Consider the following 27,903-nt stretch of genomic DNA (forward strand, 5'->3'; position numbering starts at 1 on the left):
CCATTTAATGGGAAGAGAGAGAACATCTTTACTATAAAAATATATGTGCAAGAAGATTCTTTTTATGATCAGAAGTTCATGGTCTTTGCTTCTGTCTTTGTTGCCTGAACAAGCATGTACAGAATGAACAACAGCAGTGAGCTTAGCTGAAGCAAGCAGATGCCATTTCCCTGGTAATGGATTAAAACAATGCTTAGACCTGGTTTTGAAAGTTTTTTGAAAACTGTTCATGTAAGCACAATGTCCAGGATTCTTTTTTTTAAAGATTTTTTTTAAATATTTATTTTGAGGGGGAGAGCAAGCAGGAGAGAGAGAGGGAGATAGAATCCCAAGTAAGCTCTGCATCCTCAATGCAGAGCCCGATATAGGACTTGAACTCATGACCGCGAGATCATGACCTAAGCAGAAATCAAGAGTTGGATGCTTAGCTGGCTCAGCCACCTAGGCACCCCAATGTCCAGGATTCTAAATCATTCTAAAGCTGTGAAGTATCTGGGTGCCTTGTATAATAAATGGGCATCAGAAAATTGTCATCAAGACCCTGAAGTCTTTTAATGTAGTGTGAGAGCTGGAAGAGCACCAGTTTCATTTCCTAGGGGATTTGTGAAATTATGTGCCTGGAAATTTTTGCTTGTTTAATTCTTATTCAAACTCTCATGAAGTATATTATAATTTTAATGAATGCTAAGCTATGTTATATTAATTTTGTAGAAAAAAATTATAAATAACATGAAAACTACACTGCATTCTTTATTTCTTTATTTACTGTCCTAAAGAAAATGTAGCTCTTCTGATAAGGACACCATACTGTTTGGTGGAAAGATATCATAAATTACCGGAAAGCATTGCATGAAAACAGGGAAATTTATTAATTCTATCCTTACTGACACTAAACCAAAATCACGTCACATATTGAAAGACTGAAAAGCATACTTTGATGTATTCCCAGCCTCCCCAGTATTGCTACTTTCTGGACAACCTTTGCACTCAAAGAGGTTAGGGGAATTTTTGAGTCTACTCTTCTATAAAATTAGAAACTTCATAATTGTCTTATCTTACTCAGAAGCTTGTAAATCTGTAGAGAGAAGCTAAAGCAGTATGTAACACATACTATTAGTGGCTTATTTTTTACATCATAGACTGTGTTGATACGGTGTAATAGTACTGCTATTGGACATGTAATACATGGGCTCCATAGTTTGAATGTGTATGGGAAGACTGGCAGAACTGGTTAAAATAGTTTCACACCTTCACCCTCAGAGTCTGTGACTCAGTAGGTTTGGAGGGAAGCTGAAAATTTACATGTCTAACAAGTTTTAGTGGAGGCTGATGCTCCTGGTCTGGAGACCGCTTTCAAACCACTTGCACAGTGGGTGACTCTAATGCCATATTTCTTTACTTGGAGTCCAAGGTAGAGTGCCAGGAGATTCTGAAAACAAAATATGAGAGGTGTGACACATCTTTCTGAAGTGTTGCCAGAACAATGGGCAAAGCTGTTTCTTTTTTTTTTTTTAAAGAAATAATGTTGATATATTAGGGAATGAAATGCAGAAACAGCATAACATACTTTAAGAAAGACACAAGACCTCAGAGTTGTGCCGAGTTTATAATTGTCTGCTTCAACCTATGAAAGCTGTCACCTAATAGGACTGCCTGCCTAACTTACTAGAGCTTTTCAAACACGTCCACCCAAATGCTGTGAAATGAGGAATTCCACAGGGCAAGTGGTATGTTACGCTTATTTACCTAATCTTGACTCCCCAGGTTTTAGCTTCATGTCTGGCAAAAATAGAAGCTCAATAATCTGTGTGGTCTTAGGCAAGATTTATTTTATTTTAATTTCTCATGTGTCTAGTTGCTCCCAAAGGAAAATAAGAACAATGATAGAGCCACTTCATTGAGAAGATAATTTTTTAAACTGGGCCTGTCATATTGATTGAAGACAATATTTGATACTGTTTATACAACATAGTAAATTCATTGAGAGCTTACTGTGTTACAACCACACAACTGTTTAATAACAGTAAATAGACAAGGTGATATATATACCATTCCATATAGAATTCTTTGTTGGGGGAGAGCCTGAGAATTTCATGTAAACCGATTCACAATGCACTTCTTAATTAACTGCATGGGACACAGTTCAGAAAACACTGCTACAGAGATTTTTATTCCTGCCTGCCTGGGTGGATATGCCAGCAAACAAAGGTAGGGCCAAGAATCCAGCCTCCTTGAGGCTTTTTTGGTGTGTAAATTAAGAGTCTAGTGGATGCCTATGATTGTCTAAATAACCTTTTTAAAACTTTATGTATCAGCAACTGTATTTATCATTGATTTCCATTAACAAAAACACATTCATACAAGTGACGCTCTAATTAGAGAGCGAATTAGAAGTCTAATGCCTTAGTGCTATAGAAAAATGACAACATGTAGGCTTACATACTTACAAAAGTAGAGTTGAAGCTATTATCTTTTGCAGTTCTTCAGGTTCTCCTGGTTGCAGGGTGTGACCCCCTTTTCCACGTGCTGCTCGTTAGAATTTAGGTGCTAATTAACTACTTAACACTTTTTGTACAGTACTAAAAGCCCAGACTTCTATGCCTTCTAAGGTGTCTCTTTGAGTTACCTACTAAAAAGAGATGTGCTTCCCACAGCAAACATGTATTACTTTTGTAATTAAAACTTGAAATAACGTATAACTTTTCAAAGGGCATAAAGCACCCTTTCCTCATCCCCGCTCACAAATATAGCATTTTTCCGAGGGGCCAGGGCATGGTGACATGGACTCTTTGCTCCCTCCTCTGATTCTGAATTGGTTTTCCAAGGGCTCGGACCTAGGGATCTCTGTGCATTTTAAATACCACTTCTCTGGAGATTCTGGTCCTGGTGAAGGAATCATTCACCCAGAGCAGAGTTCTTTTCTAACTGGACACGCTGCTCTGTTTTCTGACACATCATGCCTTGTTTGGTAGTTTCAAAATATGTCCATTAAGTGTCTCCACATTCTGATTCTCAAGTAGCTGCTAAGTTCGTTTCTGTTTTGTCATATATGAATAATATAGTATAGTACATATTACACAGTACATAGGGCATATCATAGTATGACATAGTAAAACATAGGATAGTTTATGCCATTTGCTGCTAGTCAGAGTGAGCGTCTGATTGTAGTTCTCACATCTGTTGGTTATGGGAACCAGTGATAGTGACCTAAACATTTTAATTTTCCCTTCCCTCCCCTCCCCTCCCCTCCCCTACCCTCTCCTCCCTTCCCCTCCCTTCCCATTCCCTCTTCCCCTTTCTTTTTATAAACAGTCAGCATTTTCCTTTGACTGTGTTCATTTATTATATCCTATCTTCAGCTTTTTATTTATCTTTTTTTACTATTTTAACATTTGCTATTATCATAACTATTATCAATAATATTCTACATTTTTTTAGGTTTACTTATTTACTTTGAGAGGGAGAGAAAGAGAGGGAGGGGCAGAGAGAGACGGAGAGAGAATCCCCAGCTCCATGTTGTCAGCACAGAGCACAATCAGGTACTCGATCTCATGAAACATGAAATCATGACCTGAGCTGAAATCAAGAGTTGGATGCTCAACAGACAGAGCCACCCAGATGCCCCTAAGTGTTTTTAAATAGGTATTTGTTTGTTCTACAATCACATAAGGAAAAAAACTTGCTCATATTTTGGATTCTTTAGGATAGCTTGAAAACACTGGAATAACTAACTCAAATGTTTTGAGCATATTTATACATCTACATGTATGTATCTATCAATCATACCTATACATATGTGTGTGCATGTATGTGTGTATCATGTGTTTTGTTTCCCTGACTGTACTAACTACTGGGGTACTTGCTACTATTATTATTCTGTAAATACCCAAATGGAAAACATCTGTAATTGAGCATATGAATGAATTGACAACATACATTTCTTGGGTACTTACTTGTTCCTATTTTTTTTTTTTTCAGAAAGCTGAAAGTGATTTAATCTAAGTTTTAGGGTTTATGTGCAGTCTAAATTAGGTAATCCCTCAAGTAAATACTTGGTGTGTGTGTGTGTGTGTACATATATATAGTGTTTCCTCTGTTTTTGATAGTAATTATCAGTATTTAATTAAAAGAAAAGACTGATATTTGAAAGTAAGAAAAAGCAATTGACAAGAGTTGGAAATACAGCAGCCAAAATGATACAGAATTCTCTAGGAATTTGTGGATTTTGCCTCTGTGCTTTTCCTTTGACGGAATGTCATGAGAGAAGTTTGTATTTAATGACCATCCTGATTCCTAATTATTTTCCTGGGGAATCTGTAGAGCTACTAAAGTAGCTACACATCCTGTATGAAATACTATTTTGAAAATATTTCTCTGGAGAATTTAAAAACAAGAAAAGCTCAGATTCCACTGTTTTTAGACATATCCTGGTGTTCCTCATTTCACACATTTATACTCAAACATGTACAAAATCCTTGCTGCCACATTTTTCTTTGTGCCTGGAGAACAGCTGTAAAGATATTAATTGTGCTTCAGTTATAAATGGATTGCCAAAAGGGACAGAATGGGTTGTGTATCTCATCAGCATGCCCTGTCTGGTATAAATAATGAGACAGGAACTTGGTAAATTGGAAATTTGTGATAAAAACGAGATGTGATATTATAAAGTCCCACCAGTTCCTTCTTTGAACACATTGATTTTTAAGGCATTCTGTAGGACTGCTAAATCAATGATTGTCTGTCACAAAATGTTGGTTAAAAGGGTTCTATTACTGGGGTCAACTACAAATTAGCCCAAAGGGTAAACAACAAAGGTAGTGTAAATGTTAAAAAAAAAAAAAAAGTCATAGATGTTATAAAATAGAATCAGAAAGTCACAACTTTAAGAAAATATATATAGTCATTTCCCATCCCACCTAAGATTCTTAACTGTGGTAACTAGGAAGACTTGAAGAGTAGAAATGCCACTTAACTGAATGAGGTACTTTATAGTTTCAGTTATTTCTAAAGCAAAGTTGGGCTTTTCTTTGATGTTTCTTCAAATTCTCCATGTGTGCTTTCACATCTGCTGATGTTCACATTTGCCTTTTGTGAGCACCTAGTTGAGCTCTTTCCCAGCACATCATGATGAAAATTTAAACAAACCTAAGAAAATATTGATATTTCCAAATATGTCATACAAATAAATAAATTGATGCATTTTGAGTTGTTTCTTTAAAAAAAAAAACCAATTTTGGAAGAGGTCTTACCTTAATGTGATAAACATTGGGGGATAGAATTTTGATAAATCATATAACTATACAGACATGAATACTTTCATTTCTCATGGTAAAGTCAGTATTCTGAAATCACAGAACACCCTTGAAGTTGAGCTGCCTGTCATTTCATGTCATCAGGAGAGGTTGCATTTTCACACCTCCAATCTGCCTTCCACATTTTCCTAGGAGCCAGTCCCCTCTGCACACACACTACTCCTTGAACATAACTAACTTACAGTCTGTGTGGTGGTGTTTCTTCCCATAACTCTCCTCCTGTTAGTCTGTGAGCCCTCCTCTCAGGCCATGAAGGACCTTTATTCATTTAAAACCCCAGGGCCAAGCACGGTTTGATGGTGTCCAACAATCGATAAATATTTGTAGGATGAGAAGAAGGAACTAAGGAAAGGAGAATTAAAAGAGAAAAGGACACAAACAAAAAGATAGAAGAGTAAGATGAAGAAATGAAAAGTTAATTCAATTTCCTCCTGCTACTTTGTTGAACTCTTTAAAGGTATGGTCCCCTCAGATTCAGCTTTATATCTTCAGGGCTAGAAGAATCATCATTATCTTTGTGTGTCATCCTCTCTCCCTCTTTGTTCTTCTTTCCATCCTCTCCATTTGAAAACCACTCAAACTGTTGGCAGATCCTTAGTCATATTTTTGTAAACCAATGCCTACTTAGTCTTTCACATATTCTTTTTTTTTTTTTTTTGCCAAGATTTTAATTAAGGCAGGCAGAGTTTCCATAACCTTCTCCCCCCATCTCTGTATAGGCATACAGGTATCAGGGTCTTGCTACATTCTTCTAGTAATTTTGTTTCCATGCTACAGTCTGCTTAGTTAATGTGACCACATTTAGCTTCTCAAGTAAAATTGTAGAAGATTTTTTTCTCATACATCTGTTAATATGAACTGGGGGAAAGAAAAGAGGCTTTCAACTGTAGTCCCCAAATTCCTCCTTGTAGGAGTGAGAGGTTAGCACCAGAGTTACCAACGATGGGGTTAGGAACTGATCTTAGTAGACTTGAGTTCAAATCCTATAATTAATTTTCTTTAAGGTGAAGTTTTCTTGCCAAGTATGGTTAGTTGTAAGGATTATATGTGTGTGCATTTCTTAGTTGTATGGTCAGGTTTTAGACACGCATCTAAACTTGACTAATTATGGTAAGGTTGCTGGAACTTGAGAGTTAAGTTCTCTGGGTTTGAGAAAAGAAGGAAAGTGAGTTAGAATAGTATCTCTTCACTTCCTGTATGCCTTACTATATGTATGTGGTTTCATTGCATTTTATTTTCCACATTTTTGAGAGTGTTGGAGACAACAGTATCAGTATAACAGGTATATTTGGAAAGTAAAAATGAATAAGGGAAGGTAAAGGATACTGTGTAGTGAGTATGTAGCACATAATTGGAGATAATTAATGGTGTCACTGTCCCTGCCCCAACTAGAGTTTGAAATTAGGATGGGTGGTATATCTGTAACTCTTTTCAGATTGAAAGTCAATGTGTTTATGAGAAGTAAAATTTAATTTAAAATATACTAATACCAGAATACGGATACTGTATATCTCAATTTTTTTTTTAATACAGTAGGAGAAGTGTTGATTTGGGGGTCAGGTAGAACTGGAGTTGAATGACAGCTTCTTAAATTATAACCTAGACCATGGTAATAAGAGAAGGTGATATACTGTGTCTTAGTCAGGGATGTGATAACAAATTACCACAGCCTGGGTGACTTAAACAACAAGCATTTATTTCTCACAGTTCTGGAGGCTGGGAAGATCAAGGAGTCAGAAGATCCGGTAGCTGATGAGAACCTGCTTCCTAGTTTTTGGGTGGCTGTCTTCTTGCCGTGTCTTCACATGGTAGAGAACAGAGAGAGAGAGAGGCACACTGTTTTGTCTCTTCTTATAAGGGCACTAATCCCACTACCCAAAGCAAACTACACATTCAGTGCAATCCCTATCAAAACAAAACAAAACAAAACAAAAACCCAGCATTTTTCACAGAGATAGAACAAACCATTCTAAAATTTGTATGGAACCAGAAAAGACCCCAAATAGCCAAAGTAATGTTGAAGAAGAAAACTAAAGCTGGAGCCATCACAATTCTGGACTTCAAGCTGTATCACAAAGCTCTAATCATCAAGACAGTATGGTACTGGCACAAAGAGAGGCACGTAGATCAATGGAACAGAATAAAGAACCCAGAAATGGACCCACAAAGTTTGGCCAACTAATTTTTGATAAAGCAGGAAAGAATATCCAGTGGAAAAAGACAGTCTCTTTAACAAATGGTGTTGGGAAAACTGGACAGTGACATGCAGAAGAATTAATGTGGACCATTAACAAAAACAAAATGGATGAACGACCTAAATGTAAGACAGGAAACCTTTAAAATCCTAGAGGAGAAAACAGGCACAGCCCTCTTTGACCTCAGCCGCGGCAATTTCTCACTAGCCATGTCGACTAAGGCAAGGGAAATAAAAGCAAAAATGAACTGTTGGGGCCTCATCAAGATAAAAAGCTTCTGCACACACAGTAAAGGAAATAGTCAACAGAGTTAAAAGGCAATCGGAGAAGATATTTGCAAATGACATATCAGAAAAAGGGTTAGAATCCAAAATTTATAAAGAACATGTCAAACTCAACACCCAAAAAACAAACAATCCAGTGAATAAATGGGCAAAAGACATGAGTAGACACTTTTGCAAAGAAGACATCCAAATGGCTAACAGATACATGAAAAGATGCTCAACGTCACTCATCATCAGGGAAATACAAATCAAAACCACAATGAACTACCACCTCACACCTGTCAGAATGGCTAACATTAACAACTCAGACAACAACAGATATTGGCAAGGATACGAGAACAGGGAACCCTTCTGCACTGCTGGTAGGAATCCAAACTGGTGCAGCCACTCTGGAAAAAAGTATGAAGGTTTCTCAAAAAATTAAAAATTGAGCTACCCTATTACCCAGCAATTGCCCTACTAGGTATTTATACAAAGGATATAAAAATGCTGATTTGATGGGGCATATGCACTTCAATGTTTATAGCAGCACTATTAATAATAGCCAAATTATAGGAACCACCCAAATGTCCATCAACTGATGAATGCGTAAAGAAGATATAGTGTGTGTGTGTGTGTCTGTGTGTGTATATATTTACAGACACACACACACAATGGAATATTACTTGACAATCAAAAAAGAATGAAACCTTGCCATTTACAGCAAAGTGGGTGTAACTAGAATTTATTATGCTACGTAAGTCATTCCTAAAAAGAAAAATATCATGATTTAACTCATATGTGGAATTTAAGGAATAAAACAGATGAACATAGGGGAAACGAAAGAAGAGTAAGATAAAAACATAGAGGGAGGCAAAATATAAGAGTTGATTAAATATGGAGAACAAACTGAGGGTTTCTGGAGGGGTTTTGAGTATGGGGTTGGGCAAAACGGGTGATGGGCATTAAGGAGACAATTGTGGGATGAGCCCTCATTGTTATACGTCAGTGATGAATCTCTGCATTCTATTCCTGAAACCATTATTATACCATATGTTAGCTAACTTGGATTTTTAAAAAAAGTCCCTAATCCCATTATAAGACCTTATCTTCATGATCTAATTATTTTCCCCAAAGTCCCATCTCCTAATACCCCATTGTGTTTAAGTATTTTAACATATGAATTTGGTGGAAACACAAAAATGCAGTCCATAGTACCCTGTTGGTCAATTTTTTTTTTCTAATAGGGATTAAAGGACTTCCATATATAATACTGGTGGAACATCTAGCAAGGAGTGACTCAGGATCCAGAATGCAATCTTTATTTATTTTCCCCAGTTTAAGCAGAATTTCCTTAAGCATATTCTAGCAAGATAGGAAGAAGATCTTTGTTTTTTGTCACTCATCGGAAAATCCCCAAAGATTTATTCGTACAGAAAAGGGCCTACCATGTTTCAAGCTCCATCAGCAGGGAAGGACAGATCAACCTTCCTCCACCATCGTGTCCCCTCTCCCATCACCCCACCCCTGACCATTGCTGCTGCTCTTTACTATCAAATGATTTTGTTGATTCACGCTTGAATAGAATCTCCTAGTCCAGTTCTTTGCCAGAACCACGCTTGCCCTGCCTGGAAGGAAGGTTTGGGGCTGCTCTTTCACACAATGATAGGCTAATCTTTGACGTCTAAGTTTTTGAATTGGCTCTTACAGATTAGCCTTCCCAGATGTGATTGCAGCCTTCCTTGATGCAAGATTGTATAACCTAGAGAGGCTTCACTTTGTCACCCGTGGAACTTAACATCATTGCCCTTCTTCCCAGTCTCTGGGAGGGACCTTACCCCTGGTAAAGACACTTTCCACCTACTCAGACCCCAAGCAAAGTCTTCAGGCCATCAATTCTTCTACAGGAAGTTTTCATGAGCTCATATAAGTAAGTGATATTATACTAGATTTTGTTTATAGCCACAAGAGTGGGCCCTTCTTTTCTAATGAATTTATAAAATATGAAAATGAGACCAAACAATAGAAACAACAAATAATTCAAGACATTAATGGATTAACCTACTCTTCATCTTTGAATGTGTCTTCCTAAAGGAAAGAACCATTAATTCATCTATTTATAAAAATACTTACTTCACTTTCTGAGTTGTTGGAGAGAAAAATAAAAATATTTGGCTGTGTTCTCTGCACTTGAAGATATAAAATTCAGAACCAGTGTCGTAGTTATGAGGCTGGAAACCTCTGTAACTGGTTATGATTATAGGTTTTACCCCTTTCTGTGTCAATGGAGATCATCTTAACAGATGTTCCAAGGTTTGTTGCAAAGATTAAAAGAATAAATATTTTATACCAGGCATTGTTCTTAGTGGTTGTACCACTAGGATAATGTAGAGCTGTACCTCTGATATAAATAAAGAATGAGGCCACCTTGCAGAGGAGTGGGTTAATTCTGGAGAGGAGGATTAGATGGGAAAGTCTGAGAGAATAAGAATAAGAATATTTTCAAATGGCTATCAGGGGCTCCTGGATGGCTCAGTCCTTTAAGCATCTTGATTTCAGCTCAAATCATGATCTCAGAGTTTTTGAGTTTGAGCCCCACATCCAGCTCTGTGCTGTCAGCTCTGAATCCAAATCTGCTTTGGATTCTGTGTCTGCCTCCCTCTCTGCCCCTCCTCTGCACTCCCTCTTTTTCTCTCTCTCTCTTTCTCTCTGAAATATAAATACATATCTTAAAACCTTGAAAAAAAGCTTTCGGTCTGAAAGGAAAAAATCTGTGCACACTTCAGTGTAAGTATAAAAGGAAAAGATGTCCCCAAGGACAGTCAAATGAAGTATTTTTAGAGTTCAGAAGAGGGGACAATTCAGCTTAGGGACAACTAAGTCTTGAATCTGGGTCTGCACGAGTTAGCTGGATGTGTTGGGGAATCGTAGGAATGTACTTGCTTGAGCTAGTGTGTGGGTTAAAAAAATTAAAATAAAAAATAAATCATTGGGAAGATTAGAAACCTCTGGTGTAAAAGAATGTTGAAAACCCTTTTCTGACATTATGTTTTCCTGAGATAAGCTCCAAACTTGCCAACCTCCTTCATGGGGTTCTTCCCGATTTGCGACCCCACCTCTGAACTTTGGCTCAAGATCATTCTTGTTCTTAAATATAATCTCAGCATCACTGCGCTCTCCTCCCAGAAACCTTGCTTTGCTTTGTAGCTGACCCTCCTGTGTGACTCAATACCTTTATCTCCCCTACAGCACTTTATCACATCCCTGGTTTGTCGTGTTATTTTCTGGCTACCTCCTCGTCTGCCGTTCAAGAAAGCCACACTCTTCTAACTGCAAAGTCTCTTATTAGGTGCCTAAAAGAAGGCTTGGCACATAGTAGGAGCTCATTAAAAATATAGTGTGATAATGAAGGGCCCAAATAAGCCCAACTCCCCTCCTTTTCAGCTATCGGCATCATGGAGAGCAGCACATCCAGGATGGCATTTTTGGGGTGAGTTAGTGAATGCTTTTTTAAAGAAAATGTCCTTGAAACCATTGCTCTATAATGATATTACACGTAAGCCTGTTTTTGTCTAAGACTTTGCCTTCTCAGTAACCCAATGGTTCGGTGGTTTTTCACTTGGCCAGGTATGAAATTTGGGGATAGGGAAGTGGAAAGTAACCATGTGAGGTGGTGGATGTGTTAATTAATTTGACTGTGGTAATCATTTCACAGTGTCTACATATATCAAACCATCAATTTGTAGATGGCTTTAAATATACTAAAATTTTTTGGTTAGTTATATGTCAGCAAAAGTTGAGGGGGAGATGGAAAGGAAGAGATTATTGTCACAACTATGGTACTGTCATTTTTAAAACTCCTAGCTTTTAACTAGAGAATTAAGCTCATTCTAAAAGATTAAAAAATGAACAGCCTCTCGAGTGGTTATAATTTTGTTCTCATGCCTCTAAAGCTCAAATTCATCCTTCATCAAATATGTCCACACACATATAGCATGCCACAGAGAGTCAGGGGTCAGCTCAAGTCAGTGTCCCCTCAGCCAGGGAATACAGATTGTTTATCCATATGAATAAGACTATGAAGTACATGATATTCCAATTTTTTAGATTAGGAAACTGAGTCTCATCGATGTAAAAGAACAATCCTGCGTGAAAGTGACAAGTAATTGATGTAGAATATGATCTCAGTCTAATAGTAAGAGGACGTGAGCAAAACTTCTGACATTATAATTGTAGCATACGCCTGTGTTCCATGACATCGTGCTGATGCCTTCTAGAAATAAATTTTACAAAGATTTGCAGTTTCCTGTAGTACAGTGAAACCTTGTGAAAACATTGCTCAAATAAATGTCAAACCCGCTCAGGACAGAAAGTCTGCTGCACATTCTTGTGCCCTCCACGTCTAACTTGGAGCTCAGCTCATAGCACCTACCATACAGATAGACTTTGTGTGAATGAATGGATGAGTTCATATAATAAAATATAATGAAGGAAGCATCTGCCAACTGCAACCCTGACACATGGGAGAAGGTGCCCACAGAGCCCCTGGTGGCATGATTTTGCAAGGTCGGGATGGAAATAGTTGCCAGTCTAAAGCATAAATGATGCTAGTTTACTTCTTACATATTTATAGGATTTCATTTCATAGGTAACGGATTAGCGAAGTCTTGATCGCTGGGAATAGGCAGCCTAAGAAAAGAAAACATACTTTTTTTGGTCCCATTATACTGTAAGAGTCACTCTGATTCTGAAAGGCTTTATTTATGCACATAGAACTGTAAAACAGACAGCTTATTAGTTTTCACAACCAGGCTTCCAATCGTCCTCATTATCTGTTTGCAAAAGCAGTGGGCAGGCCACCATCCTGGCGCTGTTTGTGAGAAACACGAAAGGTACTTTTCTCCTGTGCATAGTAAACATGGCTGATATTTTACGGTTACACAATATTTTTCACTTCTCTCTCCCAGTGCATGTTACAGATGTTCATGGGAATGATGCATGGGTGAATAGAAGACATCTGTATGCTTGAACGCCTTTTCTGAAGTGTTTAATTGTTCCAGGAAGTTTTGGGTTCATTTTATAAACAATGTTTAGTGTGCATGGATGTTGCATTAAGTTACAAAACTGCTTATACCTCTAAATGCTCCAGAATAAAATATGGAAATGGAATTTTATTTCTCCAGTTTATGTCCCAAATCACAGAGCCAGAGAAATGACAGGATACATTTCGGTGCTGTCCATCCGCCTGACTGCAGTTAAGAATCTGTCCCTGGTCCCATAATAAATTCAATTTGGAGCATGTAGAACCTGGCAGCAACATTTTACTACAGGCAGAGAGTTGGCACGTGAGAAGAACACCCAGTGAGCAATGGTTAGGCCTTTGCAAAAGATGATGGAGGAGGAAGTGACTGTTTAGGATCTCACTGTGTGGTGTATGTCTTAAAGACCGTTTTCTGAAATGAAATGGCAAGCACGTGCTCCCCTTGCCTCCTGCTTAATTGGCTCTTATAAATTGCAAGATTGATCCCCAAAAAGAAGAAAAGGATTTGATCTTCTCTTTTCACCTTGACTGCAACTTTCCTCATGTAACCAGTAGTTGCTTAAAGCAGAAGTTCCTAGAAGGAAGTAAAATCCTGTATTCCTGCTTACAGATGGCACATTTCACTCTTTATTTCACTCAGAGCCTGGCTGAGAAAGAATTTTCCATGTGTAGGGTTAAAAAAACAAGCCATGAATTTTACTGATCCATGTTAATCCTCCTCATCCTCCAAAGATCCCCTAAGGTGTCCCTTGGAGGTTTGGATATTTGGCAGGCGTCTTCTATAATTAAATAGCAAAACTGAAAGAAAAAAAAAGCTACCAATAGGATTTAGATCATCTTTACACTGGGAGGATTTGCTTGAGGCCCTTCAGGAGAATGCAGTGTTGAAGACTATGGTATCATTTGGAGGGACGTGAAGAAAAATGCATTGGCTGCCTGCATTTATTCTCAGCTTTTCTGTAAGCATATTAGGTCTGTGTTCTGTTGTAACTTGGGGGGGGGGGGAGGTTGGTGACAAAACAACCAAAAACCCTGTAGAAGTACATTCCCATCATGTGCAGAGGTATCCCAGAGCATATTTCTGACAAGATCGGGTATGTTCAGGGTGGTATGGCCTTAGACTCCCAGAGCATATTTCCATAAAAGTAAAAAATAATGGATTTGGCATCACACGTTTAAAACATCCAGGGCCAGATGCTTCAGCGTCTAGTAAGCGATAATTTAAACGTCAACAGGTTATGCAGGCCTTAAGAAATTATCGCTCTGCTGTTCAACAACAACCAAAAACCGTTGCCATGGTAACACCGGTGCCTCACTACCTCTTGTATTGCCTAGTGCTTGAGAGAATTAACAAGGAGGATGAGGGAAGATGGGCTGAGGTTTTATTAAAATGATGAATGCCTGCGACATTGCGCCTGTGACCCATTAGGCCTATGATCTTTGGTATGTGTGAATGTTTAAGGAAGACATTTTCAGATGATAGCGCCGGGCACTCTGTCCATGGATTGGACGTAGCGAACTTGGGTCTGGGTAGCCAGAAGGTCAAGGCAAAAGTTTGAAGATGGTAGCAGGAGGGCTGGGAACATACACCTTTCTGAATTTCAGTTACCGCAAGGGTTCTGCTGCTTTATTTTCCCACCTGCTATCAGAACGCTTTTTCTCTGAAAATGGATTGCAAATGACTTTTTGCAAATGGGGTTTATGTTCTTCTCATCATAAGAGTTAGCTTTTCCAGTGTGTACATTTTCACGCTGCACCGAACCTTTGTTTTCCTGCTCAGAGTGTCAGCACCAGCATTTTTCTTTCTGAATAATGTGCAGAATTGGTGTGCTGACTTGCTCATAAAAAAGTATAGTCTAGCTAACAGAGCTGCACTACCCAAGCCCAACATCTTATTTTCCCGAAGGCCTTTCATCTTAGTTTGTCAGCAAACTGGAACCTCTAACCTGACAGTGTAAAAGTTTTGATGGTTAATTTTGCTTGTAGTGTTTGCTGTCATTATAGGGGGAAGATGTGTGGGCCCTGCTGCTAACGGGAGGGAACTTTCAGGTGTGGCAGGAGGCAAATGATACTGTGAGCCTTCTGTTAATTAAAATCCAAGCGCACGTCGGCAAGTCTCACTTAACCAAGAAACTAAATGCAGAAAAATGGGCTTATTAAAAGCAGAGTGCACCTTGGAATTGACGTATTCATACTTGAATTGATACTAGCAGGATGCATTGTGGTGACAGGGATCATTTTTGTTGACAACAGCTGGAAATACAACAGCTATATTATTATAATTAGGATCAGCATCAAGTTGGATTATAATAGGGGCTTTCTTGGAGAAATGGCACCGTGTCAAATTTTTAGTCACCAGCTAAATGAGTCTCTTGTATCTTCGACAAAGGGACAGAAACAGTTCCAAATGAAAACACAAACAGAGAATCCTGTTGTTATATTTCCTGGGTATTACGCAGGGTCCTATTTATCACACACCAACACTTGCTGCTTTGAAGAAACATTATCCTGCAAGGTTTACACTTTTCAATTTGCCTCTGTGGTCTGCATTCTGCATGCATTTCCATGGAGAAGCCGACACCACAGCTTGACTAGAAATCTTTTCTGCTTCAAGATTAACCTCAAAGCATCCATTTTCCCCTCTCTGGGTAATCACTTGATAAATGCACCCACAAAACCTCTACACACATCTATTCCAGTGTACAGGTGCATCAACAGTCTTGAATCACTATTAGGAGAAATATTATCCTTGACGGGAAGTAGTGCTACCTTTTCATTTCCAGATGTCTAAAGTTGAAGGATGCGGATTTCCTGGGAAGACAGACATCGGACAGAAATATCATGGATCAGGATGTGGGTAAAAGCTTGCTTAGCTATGTTGCATTGCCCTCCACAGTAGTTCATCTTCGCAAAAGTACGAGATTTGCATGGGCTAAGAGGGCATTGATTTGAAGGCCACTCATTCAGATAACACTGGGAAACTTGTACTGATGATGTGCCCATTGCCTGGCTTTGTGCTTGCTACATCCAAATACATTTTACTTTTGAGCCCCCAGCAATTTTATGCCACAGAGGAAACTGACATGAGATAGAGTGTGTGTATGTGTGTGTGTGTATTTTCTAAGTTACTTTGCTATTAAGGACATGAATATATTGTGACATTTGGGAATGTCTTTTTGTTTTTCTCCTCAAATTCAAGGAAATACACTACTATTAAAGTAATTAGGCACAACACTTACAAATGACAGCATCCACCACCCCTTAAAATGATAAAAGACGAGTGTGTTATTCCATCTCTCATGGACGCACATGTAATGTATGTAGTATAACAGTGACAGTAGGTCTCAGAAATATCAAATGTCAATGACTCTTCATTACCGTTTGCATAACTTATTACACTTAATTATCTTAACAAGCCTAGGAGGTAGCAGTTACTCTTACCTTTTTACAGAGTAAGAAACCAAAGCTTAGAAAATTTTTGTTACTTTGGCCATGGACAGAGGACTCCTAGAAGTTGAAGATGGATATAAAACAAGTGTTCTGGTTCAAGACAGTATGACTCCAAATGTATCTTCTTAGTCCTTGTCTCTACTTAATATCATCCCGTTTGATTCTCACACAGAACTTTGAAGTGTGCAGAATGAAAAATGGTTGTCTTTGGATATGCAAAAAACTAAAACACAGAGCATGGAAATGATAGAAATCTGGCCTCTTCCTCCTGCCTCAATGTTTGGTGATATGATGGGACAATAAGAGAAAATCAAGTCATATTAATCAATGAAAACAGACAGAATCATCATCAGTCTTGTGTTAGTGAAGTTCCCAGGAAAGATCCATAAATTCCATTTAAGGAAAAATCACGTTCATGGACCTTTATACACTTTGAATGGTTTAAAAAATACTTTAATATAGAAACAAACCAGAGTAAGAATTCTTCAAAGTAAACATGATAGAAATTAATGTTTCTTTGGAGGAGTGGAGTTAAATTATAAAAAAGTCTAGGGCCAACTACATTTATTCTGAACAATGGCTTTTCCTAAGAGTTGGTGAGAAGACTTTTAGAAATAGTCCACCACGATCCCTGTATTGCCATGCCATTGATCTGAAAGGTACCCCAAAAATCTAAATATTTTTCAACCCAGACTCTAAAATGTAGGCAGCATAAAATGAGCCCATGGGGCTCATTGGCTTAGCATGTAATAATTTCTGTGCTAAGCTTCTATATAGATTATTTGGTGTGACCCTCACAATGATTCTGATGTGTATTGTAGATTTAAAACTTGAGGGTAAGCAGGTTAAATGATTTCCCCAAAGATATGGGTAATTGTTTCAGTGTAGATTGGAAATATCCCATCTGTAAAACTGTAACCCACACATTTCTCTGCCCAAATACACACATATATGCCATGATTCTGTCATTGTTGAGAAATTTATTTATTTTTCTCTATGAAGGTGTTTCTCATTTTAAAAGTCACCCACTAGCAGGTATTTTTAGTGATGATAGGAATTTTTGACTATTTGTTCTCTGTTTCCAGTGCCTAGGCAGTGACTAGAACAGAATTAGCTTAATGTCACACCTGATTTCATTTTTCTGATAATGGTGTTACTTTATAATGGGGAGAGGGGTGTGAAGCATTTCTCCTAAACACACAGACAGACAGACACACAACACACACACATACACACACACACAAGACAACTCAACAAAGCAAAACAAACGATTTCACGGACTTCTGCATGGAAGAGTTCACCCTTTCGCATGAATCTCTAGACTATCAGCTCTCAGTAACTCTGGAGTCTTTTTCTTGCTATTCATTCTTTTTTTTTTCTTTTTTTCTTTAACTTTTCCTGAATGAATTGTAGACCTAGAGAAAAGGTACAGAAAGAGTTCTGTATACCCCTCACTCGGTTTACCTTCATTTGAACACCTTATGGAATCTTAGTACAATGATGAAATTAAGTAAATGAGCATCGAGATCTATATTTAGTGTTAATGTTTTACCACCCCCTAACTGTACTACTGCTGTCACTTCATATCTAGTCTGGTCTCCTGATCTTCTACATCACTTCCTCCACTTCAATCTGGGTCACCAACAGAGGAAAGGCCCACAGCATAGGATTGGCCTCTAACTGAAATACCTTCTCTAGTTTCTGCAGGAAAAGCCAACACTGCCCATCTGGGCGTTCAAATGACGTATGCAGGTTGTGCCCCAGGTTGCCTCTCCAAAGTTAGCTTGATGACTGAGTTGTCCAATCAGATCTCCTCCTAAAATGTATTTGTTTCACTTTCTTCCTATTACCTGGAGGGGTTTCCTCCAGCTCTTTTACATCCCACGCAATATTCAAATACCTACAAATATTGTACTTTCATGTGCTCATCTTTGCCAGCTAGTTGATGAGTTATTTTCGAAAGTGAGTCTTATTTTTTTTCTTTGATATTGTTCCCAGAGTCTGATGGAATGTGTTACACAACCAACATGAGGTGCATTTTTAAAAAAAATTTTCTAACTGTAGATTTTGTAGAACCTCTGAGTCACATTGCTGAGTAGAAATTCCAGTTTCATAGGACTATCAACCGGTCAATAAATGGTATTACTACTTTTTCTTGTACAGTGACCATAATTCACACTCTTAAAAATACTTTGATTGGCAAGTTCTTGCAAAAGCTCTATCCTATTTCAGTAAACATGGAGCTATCCTGCTCAGATCTGCCCTTCAGGTTGAAAACATTCTTCCCCCCTGCTGCTTGAGATAGTTGATTATTGGTATCTCAGGGCTGAAGATCATCCAGCTGAAGAGAGCTGCATGGCTCAAGGCCAAGGCTCCATTCTCAGAAGGGTTCCCACATCCAATAACTGGACTGTGCTGCAGTATAAAGGTCTGGCCCCATTTCCTCAATGACCATCTCAGGTATAGAGTGTCCAGTGGAGTCTGAGTGCATCACAGCCCAAGGGCTCTTTCCACCTCATAAGGTCCTGTTTACTTCCCCACAAATATCAGTTAGAGAGAACTCCCCAGTAAAATTTCTCCAAGAAATCTATATGGGAGTCTACTTGTTAAGCAACTCCTCTGTGCCACTTAGATACCGTTTCTCATTAAATCAGATAATTTATTTATTTGCCCATCCATTCAATTATAAATGTTTGATAATTGTAGTAAAACCTTGGTTTGCAACCATAATTCATTCCAGAAACATTCTTGTAATCCAGAACACTTGTATATCAAAGCAAACGTCAAGAACCATTGGCTCAGTTGTGATCATATGCTACTTGTATTGCAAGACATTGCTCGTTGATCAAGTTAAAATTTACTAGAATTATTTGCTCATCTTGTGGAATACTCGCAGAACAAGTTACTTACAATCCAGGGTTTTACTGTATTATGTGTCCAACACTTACTGAATTAAGGACATCGACTCTGTCCTCACAGAACTTGAAGATTGTCACCACACCAGACATCTCCATTTGCTCCCAATTTTAGCAGTTCCCAGAATTTCACAAGTCTCTCGGACTACTTTGCCTTTACTTCTGCTTGATTTATTGCTTGGAGTTCCTACCTGCCATTCTCCTGATTAAACTCTACCTGTCTTTAATAATGTAAGTCAAATGCAATGTCTCACAGAAAGCTGTCCTGTCCCTGACCACCCTCTATGTGGAGTAAGGAAGAGGTCTGGACATGGAGCTATTGCATTCACTAAATTTCTGTGTGTGTGTGTGTGTGTGTGTGTGTGTGTGTGTGTGAAGGGAAGCCCCTCCTCTTCCCTTCCATTCCCAAACTGTAGACTTCTTCAGTGTAGATTTCATCTTAGTAGATTTACTTCCTGTCAGGCAAGCTGTATGTACTTAATTGCTGAATGAATGAGTGAATAACACATAGAAAATGAATCTGAAAAAACAGTTTTGATTCTGTTATCCATAAGGTGTAATTACTTAAACATGCTGATTAATTGGTGGTTCCAATCTAATTTTATATTCTGAAGAAGTAGATAAAATGGATGAAATATTCCTCTGATATTTCTATGCAGTTTTTCCAGCAGCCATTTTTTTTCAGGTACATTCAGTTGTAACTTAATGCTACATAGCTTAAATGCTGTGTGTTATATTATTAATTTTGTATTTCATGATTCTTTGATATGTTTCCTTTCCATATTCTCCAAACCCACATGATTCTGATAGATATGTTTAAAATGAAAACAGAAAAGGAATCTTAAATAATATTGATTCTAAAAAGGTTATCTTTATATAGTACTCAATCCTAGCAGTACTCTTTCTTTAAAGAGACTTAGATATTTTTGAAGTTATGACAGAGTAGTTTATCTCCATATTTTTGAAGAGATTTTTTTCCCTTATTCCCACACATGGATTTCTGTATGATATGGTTGGCAAAATTTAGCTCTTGGCAAAGGATAATGTGTTAATTATTATCTTTTCTCTCTCTCTCTTTCTTTTTTCTTTTATTTTCTTTTTCTTCTTTTTTTTTTTTTTTAGGTACGTCTGTCACTAATGTAACAGCCACTGATGCTGATGACCCAGTTTATGGAAACAGTGCAAAGTTGGTTTATAGTATCTTGGAAGGGCAGCCTTATTTTTCCATTGAGCCTGAGACAGGTTTGTGGCCTAAATTTTGAATTCTATTTACCATGTTATTGCTTCAGGGAAACACTTTTCTTGGGATTTGGATTATGAAATGTCATGGTTAAGTACTTCACTGCCTGTATCAATAATATTTGAATGTGTTATTCCTGTGCAATGTGTGGTACATGGCAAGCCCAGCAATCATTTTGATGCTGATTAAAACAAATTGCAGACCCTTTATAGAATATCACCTATTTAACAGATGGCCTGGCACCATTTTTCATCCTGGGGGGAAAATGTGCTTATACATTAGGTACACTTAAATATCAGATTTAAGAATCAAGTCAGTTACTTATTTGTTCTGTGGCACTTTGCAAGTAATATTTATAAATCGTTTTAAGTTTCAACTCCTCTACCTATAAATTGGGTGTAGAATCTATTTAGTAGTGTTATAATGAAAATCAAATCAGGTAATAAATATCAACCATATAGTGCATGACATGTAGTAATCATCCAATGGATGGATATTATTATATTTGCTATTGGATTACTTATTTATAAATCAGGGTACTGGTATCTACCCGCTAGAGATCTTTATGAAGATAGTAGTAGTAGCAGCAGCAGCAGCAGCAGCAGCAGCAGTAGTATTGCCAGTATTAAACCCAGCCGATATCCTGGATCTCTTGGTACAGATTTTAGAAATCATTAAGTTATTTTCAAAAACAAAACAAAAATGTTTATAGCACATTTAAATATTATTATAAATAGCAATATCTTTTGCATACAGTTTTACTCTGTATCTTGTGGTTCGGTATGCAAATTTCCAAGTTGACAAATTCAATACATAGTGACATATATGTATAATATAATTTCTTTGATTCATGAGTTTTCAGTATTATTGCGATAAATTTCCATGTCTTACCATTAAGTCAATTATTAATTAAATTACAAATTTAAAACCTCTCTTTGCTTTTTTTTAACTCAAAGAGTAAAATCCTCATTTTAAAAGTGAGAAAAAATACATTTATATATAAATAGGTCATGGCTTAAAATTGAATTTAGATTTAGGAACAGGAAAGAACTCTTCTAAAAGACATTAATTAGGGGCATAATTACATGTTCTTCCTCAGTTAAGAGGGAAGTCTGTCATAAACTTCATTTCATTTAGGCTCCTTGATGACCCTAGGTGAAGTGTCAGAGAAGGCAGTCAGCTGGGGGAGCAGGGGGAGAGAGAGAGAGAGAGAGAGAGAGAGAGAGAGAGAGAGAGAGGGAGAGATACAGTGAAGTCTGGAGATGTTCTTTTGGCCAAAGTCACAGTGACAGAGTTGGGAACAGTACTGGGACTCATACCCAGGTCCTTAATTTCAAAGCCATCTTTGAATTTTACTTTTCCCAGGGAATAAATATGGTACAGGGGCTTCTGTAAAACAGAACTGCATTGATTGCTTAAGTGGAGTTGAATCATTTTCTCCTTTGCTCCTTGACTATTTGTACACTTGGATCCTTTTGTTCATCAGGCCCAGTATAATCCAGCAAAAATGTATTCAGCATCCACAGTGTGCCAGACATTGAATTAAATATAAGGAGAAAAATTCACAAAGGCTAATGTCAGCCTACAAGTATCTCACAATCCATTTTGGAAGACAGATTTTTGCTTTCAACATAAATACGAGGGAGCATGGTGATAACATTTAAATAATTCATATATCAAGAATAAATTACTGTGGGGTACAGATAATAAAAGTCCCCTACTAAGTCAGAGGATTTGGGTACTTTTAAGTCTCATTGACATATATTGCCATTTGCTTAATCAAATGTCAGCAACATTTAATATTTACATTTTTACCCAGGATAATGAGTATCTATCTCGACATACATTTATTTTAGCCTTACCGTTTCTGATTTGAAAGATACAGAATTATCTGGTTTTATATTTTAGAAAGTTTATTCAGGTACTACTGTGAGAAATAAAATGGAGAGATTGATACTTCAGTAATTGTTTAATAAATATTGGTTGAGTGAAGTTGAGATTTTTAACTAAAGCAGACACAGTGCAGAAGGAAATCAAGGCTAAATTCAATAATCAGCAGTCAGCTTAAGTTTTTTTGCTGCAACACAAATAGGTGTAAGTGAAATATAAGCATTTTTGTGTGAATGCCTGCATAATTACACTTGGGTGTGTTCAAATGAAAACAAAGTATACGTTGTTCCATACAATTTAAATTTGCCTTTGTGAGTCCTTTTCTCTGTTTTTTTAAAAAAATTAGTTTTGAAACTGGTAGGAATTTTTTGAGTGTTTGTGGTAGATAAGGGCATAAACGTTTTACAGAAATTGATTAAGAATACTTTTTAAAACTTTTATGTCGGGAAAATATGGAAAAAAAGGACAAAGACCGTTGAGCATTTGGGCTTTTTATTTTGTAAGCAAATGGGAAGTAAACACACTTTCTGGCAACCAAAAGATGTGTACCAGTTACGTCTTCTGGAGAAGAAGACATTGAGACAGAATGAGGAGAAGTGGCTTAGCTCTGAAGGGCTATGAAAGATCAAAGAAGCACTGTCTTAGATCTGGCTGCTATAACAAAATACCTTAAACTAGGTGGCTTAGAAGAAACAGAAATTTATTTCTCACAGTTCTTGGGGCTGGAAGTCTGAGATGAGGATGCCTGCATGGTAGGATTCCAGTGAGGGCCCACTTCCAGGTTGTAGATGGCAGACTTGTATTCTTGTAGAAACAGTGAGATAGCTCCCTGGCCTCTTTGTATATGGGCATTAATACTATTTTGTGGGCTTCACCATCATGACACATTACCTCTGAGAGCCCCTGCCCCCAAATATCATCACATTGGGGAATACATTTCAACATATGAATTTTGGGAGGGACAGAAACACCCATTCAATGAGACGCATGAAACAGGATTAGGCAGGGAAGCCTGTCCTTTTATGATGCATAGCCGATACCCGTGCAAGTTAAGCAGAGAGGAAACAGGAGAGGCAGTGAAGATTTGACAGCATCTTGGCCAAATGTGTGAGGTCCCTGGAGCAAAAGGGACTCTTAAAAGAAATCTTATATTTTACAAACATGGGTAGGCGTTAATACCGTCTTACCATGCTCATTTGGTTTCAATGTTCCTGGGAGGCTGTCCTCAGCTGGCAAACTGAAACTAACCCTAAAGAAGCCTTACCTGGAAGATGTCGGCTAACTGCATTCTTAGGCAAATTCTTGGTTCAAGAGAAATCCAAGCAGTGGTTCTCTGTGGCTGTCACAACATGTTGCAAACACAAAAAAGTAAATGAATTTGCCCTACCAAATCAGCAAATGGGATGTTTAAAACAGTAATATACAGGATTAGTAGTAAATTATTTAGTCAAGATCTAATAGTAAAAGTATTAATAATTACATTTATTGAAAAAAGTTGAAGGCTATGTATCAAAACCATTAAGAAAGTCCACTGATTTTAGGGGCACCTTAATGGCTCAGCTGGTTAAGCATCCGATTTTGGCTCAGGTCATGAGCTCTCAGCTCGTGAGTTCGATTCCCCGCATTGGGCACTGTGCTGACAGCTCGGATTCAGATTCTGTGTCTCCCTTGATCTCTGCCCCTCCGCTGCTCTCTCTCAAAAGTAAACAAACATTTAAAAAGTTAAGAAAAAAATGACCACTAATTTCGACCTAGAAATTTAAATTCTAGCACAATAAAGAAATACTCAGAATGAGTCCAAACTCAATACAAAAGACCTATATAACCATATACCTCTTATAGAGTGCAAACCCTCTACATAATTGGTCTGCCCATGACTTCAGGAAGTGATACAAAATAACTGAGACAGAAAATGTTGGCTTAAATACCAATATACATTTCTACTAATGTGGAATTATTCTTCAGTTCCTTTTTTTTTTTTTTTGACATTTATATATTTTTGAGAGAGAGGGACAGAGTGTGAGCAGGGAAGGGGCAGAGCCGAAGCAGTCTCCAGGCTCCAAGCTGTCAGTACAGACCCTAAAACAGGGCTTGAACCCACAAATGGTGACCTTATGACCTGAGCCGAAGCCCAATGTTCAACTGACTAAGCTACCTGGGTGCTCCCCTCCGTTCTTTTTTGTTGTTGTTGTTGTTGTTGTTATTGTTGTTAAAAAACCAGCATAGTGAAATTTGTATTTTGGTAATAATTTTGATAAATTGTTTCTCTTTAAGTTTAAACAATTTTTTTAAACACTTAAAATTTTTAGAGCAGTGTTTGGTTTAGAATATAATTGAAAGAGTGTGACAGAGATTTCTCATACATCCTTTTCCCCACAAATGCATAGTCTCCCCCATTACCAGTATCCTTCACCAGCATGATACACATTTTACCTAGGATGAACTTACACTGACACATAATAATCACTGAAATCCATAGTTTCCCTTAGAGTTTATTTTTGGTGTTGTTCATTATATAGTTCTAGACAAATATGTAAGGATATTTAATATTATAATGTACATATTTTCACTGCCCCAAAAATCCTCTGAGCTCTTTCTGTTCATTCCTCCCTTCCCCCAGCAACCCTTGGCAACTACTGATCTTTTTATTGTGTCCATCGTTTTGCCTCAGAATGTCATATAGTTTTCATCAAGAGTATATAGTTTTTTTAAATTATCTTCTGTCACTTAGTAATATGCATTTGAGTTTCCACCATGTCTTTTCATGACTTGATCACTCATTTTGAAAAGAGTTAAATAGTATTCCTTGTCTGGGAATACCACAGTGGATTTGTCTATTCATCGGCTATAGGACATATTAGTTACTTCCATGTTTTGCAAATTATGAATTAAGCTTCTATAAACATCATGTGCAGGTTTTTATTAGGATGTAGGTTTTCAACTCCTTGGAGTAAATACCAAAGAGTTCAATTGCAGAATTATATGGTGAGAATATATTTCGTTTTGTAAGAAATCACCACATTGTCTCCTAAACTGTCTGTACCATTTTGCATTCCAACCAGCAATTAGTGGAAGTTCCTGTTGCTTCATATACTCACCTAAATTTGATGTTATCAGTGTTCTGGATTTGGGCCATTCTAATAGATGTGTAGTAGTATTTCATTGTTTTAATTTGCATTTCCCTGAACACATGATGTGGTGAATCTTGTTATAAGCATATTTGCCAGCTCTATGTCTTCTTTTGGTGTCTATATGTGTCTTTGACACATATTTTTAAAAATTAGTACTTTTGTTTTCTTATTGCTTAGTTTTAAGAGTTCTTTATATATTTTAGATAACAGTCCTTTATAAGATATGTCTCTTGTAAACATTTTTTCCAAGTTTATGGCTTGCCTTTTCATTCAGTGAAATACAGTACCTTTTCTAGAGCAGGGATTTTAAGTTTCAAGTCTAGCTTATCAGTTCTCATGGGTTGTAGCCTCTAGTGCTATATTTAAAAAGTCATTGCCATATTCAAGGTCATCTAGATTTTCTCCTATGTTCTAGGAGTTTTATAGTTTTGTGTTTTACATTTAGGACTGTGATCCATTTTGAGTTCATATTTATGAAGGGTGTAGGGTCCGTATTTGGGTTCTGTTTTGTTTTTACATGTGGCTATCCAGCATCATTTATTGAAGACATTATTTTTGCTCCACTGCATTTCCTTTTCTCCTTTGTTAAATATTAGTTGATTTTGTTTATGTGATCCCATTATAGGCTTTCTTTGATTTCTTTGATTTTCATTGTTCTCTGTCTGTCCTTTCACTTATACCACACTGTCTTGATTACTGTAGCAGCTGGTGTGTCTTGAAGTCAGGAAGCATCAGTTTTTCTAATTAATTCTCCCTTAGTAGTATGTTGACAGTTCTGGGTCTTTTACTTCTCCATATAAACTTCAGAATTAGTTTGTTGATATCCATAAAACAATTTGCTGATATTTTGCTTAGTATTGCCTTGAATCTTTAGATCATGCTGGGAAGATCTGCCATCCGCATGGTTCTGAGTCTTTCTATTCATGAACATGGAATATCTTTCCATTTATTTAGTTATTCTTTTATTTCATTCATTAGAAGTTTGCTGTTTTTCTCATATAGATCTTCTATATGTTTTCTAGGTTTGTATTTAAGTACTTCAGTTTTGGGGGTGCTAATAAAAAAGGTATGGTGTTTTTCATTCCAAATTTATCATTGTTATATATGAAAACATTGGCTTTGTATCCTGCAGCCTTGCTGTAGTTACTTATGTGTTCCAGAAGGCTTTGGTGTTGTTTTTATTTCTGTCAGTTCTTTTGTACTATATGCATAGATGATCATGTCATCTGTGAACAAGGAATGCTTTATGTCTTCCTTTCTGTCTTCCTTTCTGTTCCTGTGAACAAGGAACATTTTATGTCTTCCTTCCCAATCTGTGTACCTTTTATTTCCTTTCTTTGTCTTATTGTATTAGTAAGGACTTTCTAGTATGATGTTGAAAAGAAATGGTGAGAAGGAACATCCTTATATTGGATCTGATTTTAGTAGGAAAGCTTCAAGTTTTTTACCTTTATATATGATATTAGTTGTAGGGTTTTTGTAGATAGTCTATTGAGTTGAAAAAGTTCACTTCTATTCCTAATTTACTATGAGTTTTAAATCGTGAATGAGAGTTAAATTTTCTAAAATACCGTTTCTTCCTCTATTGATGTGATTGCCTGATCTTTTTTAATCTGTTGATGTGATAGATTTTATTAATTGATTTTTGGGTGTTGAGTCAGTTTGGAATATCTGGGATAACTCTCGCTTGGTCATGACATCTAATTCTTATACTTTTTGGGGATTCAGTTTACTAATATTTTGCTGAAGATTTCGTATCTATGTTTTTCATAGATACTGGTCTGCAGTTATTATTTCTTGGAATGTCATCTGATTTTGGTATTAGGGTAATGGTAGCCTGATAGAATGAGTTAGGAAGCATTCCCTCTGCTTCTTTCCTTTAGAAGAGATTGTAGAAAATTCCTATAATTTCTTTATTAAGTGTTTGGTAGAATTAGAATTTCCAGTAGACCCATCTGGGCCTGTCCTCAGTTCATTTTTATATCAGAATTCTGTCCTTACCAGCAAGAGCCAGACTTGTAGCTATAATGATCAGTATTGTGGTAGTAAGCATTCTCAGCAGGCTATGGAACTTGAACATATTTATGAAATTTATAAAGAATATTGCCCATCGGCAACTGTCATCAAGTTCTTGATACTAGTGTATTTTTAATTAAAAAAAAAAACAGATCATAGGAAACAAAAATTTTTATATGTGTCTTATTTTATCCTCACACGAATGCTAAGAACAGAACTCTGGACTTTGGAACAGATAAGTTCTGCTTTCCCCTTACTTGTTACATACAACTTAATGGAATTATTTTCTTTTGTCATAACATATCAATCTCTCTAAGTCAGGGAGAGCTCCTTCTCTCGTTCCAGGTATAAATTTAAGATTACAGAGAAATTTGCCATTCGTTTTGCTTATTATCTTATTTCAGCTTATCATAGTCAGAAATTATCGCACATATTGATTCTTTTTTTTAT

The 27,903-nt window shown here is 37.1% G+C and overlaps 1 protein-coding gene across 1 annotated transcript in view; it reads left to right on the forward strand.

The window, feature by feature from the left end:
* CDH8 (cadherin 8) overlaps window positions 1–27,903 on the forward strand; it is a 242,569-nt gene that overhangs the window by 20,761 nt on the left and 193,905 nt on the right. The window contains exon 2 of the mRNA XM_039218320.1: window positions 20,299–20,418. Within this exon, the coding sequence (XP_039074251.1) occupies window positions 20,299–20,418 (120 nt within the window). The remainder of the gene's footprint in view (window positions 1–20,298; window positions 20,419–27,903) is intronic.

This window comes from Hyaena hyaena, unplaced genomic scaffold (genome assembly GCF_003009895.1).
Source record: "Hyaena hyaena isolate Hyena2069 unplaced genomic scaffold, ASM300989v1 scaffold_749, whole genome shotgun sequence".
Taxonomy (NCBI): Eukaryota; Metazoa; Chordata; class Mammalia; order Carnivora; family Hyaenidae; genus Hyaena; species Hyaena hyaena.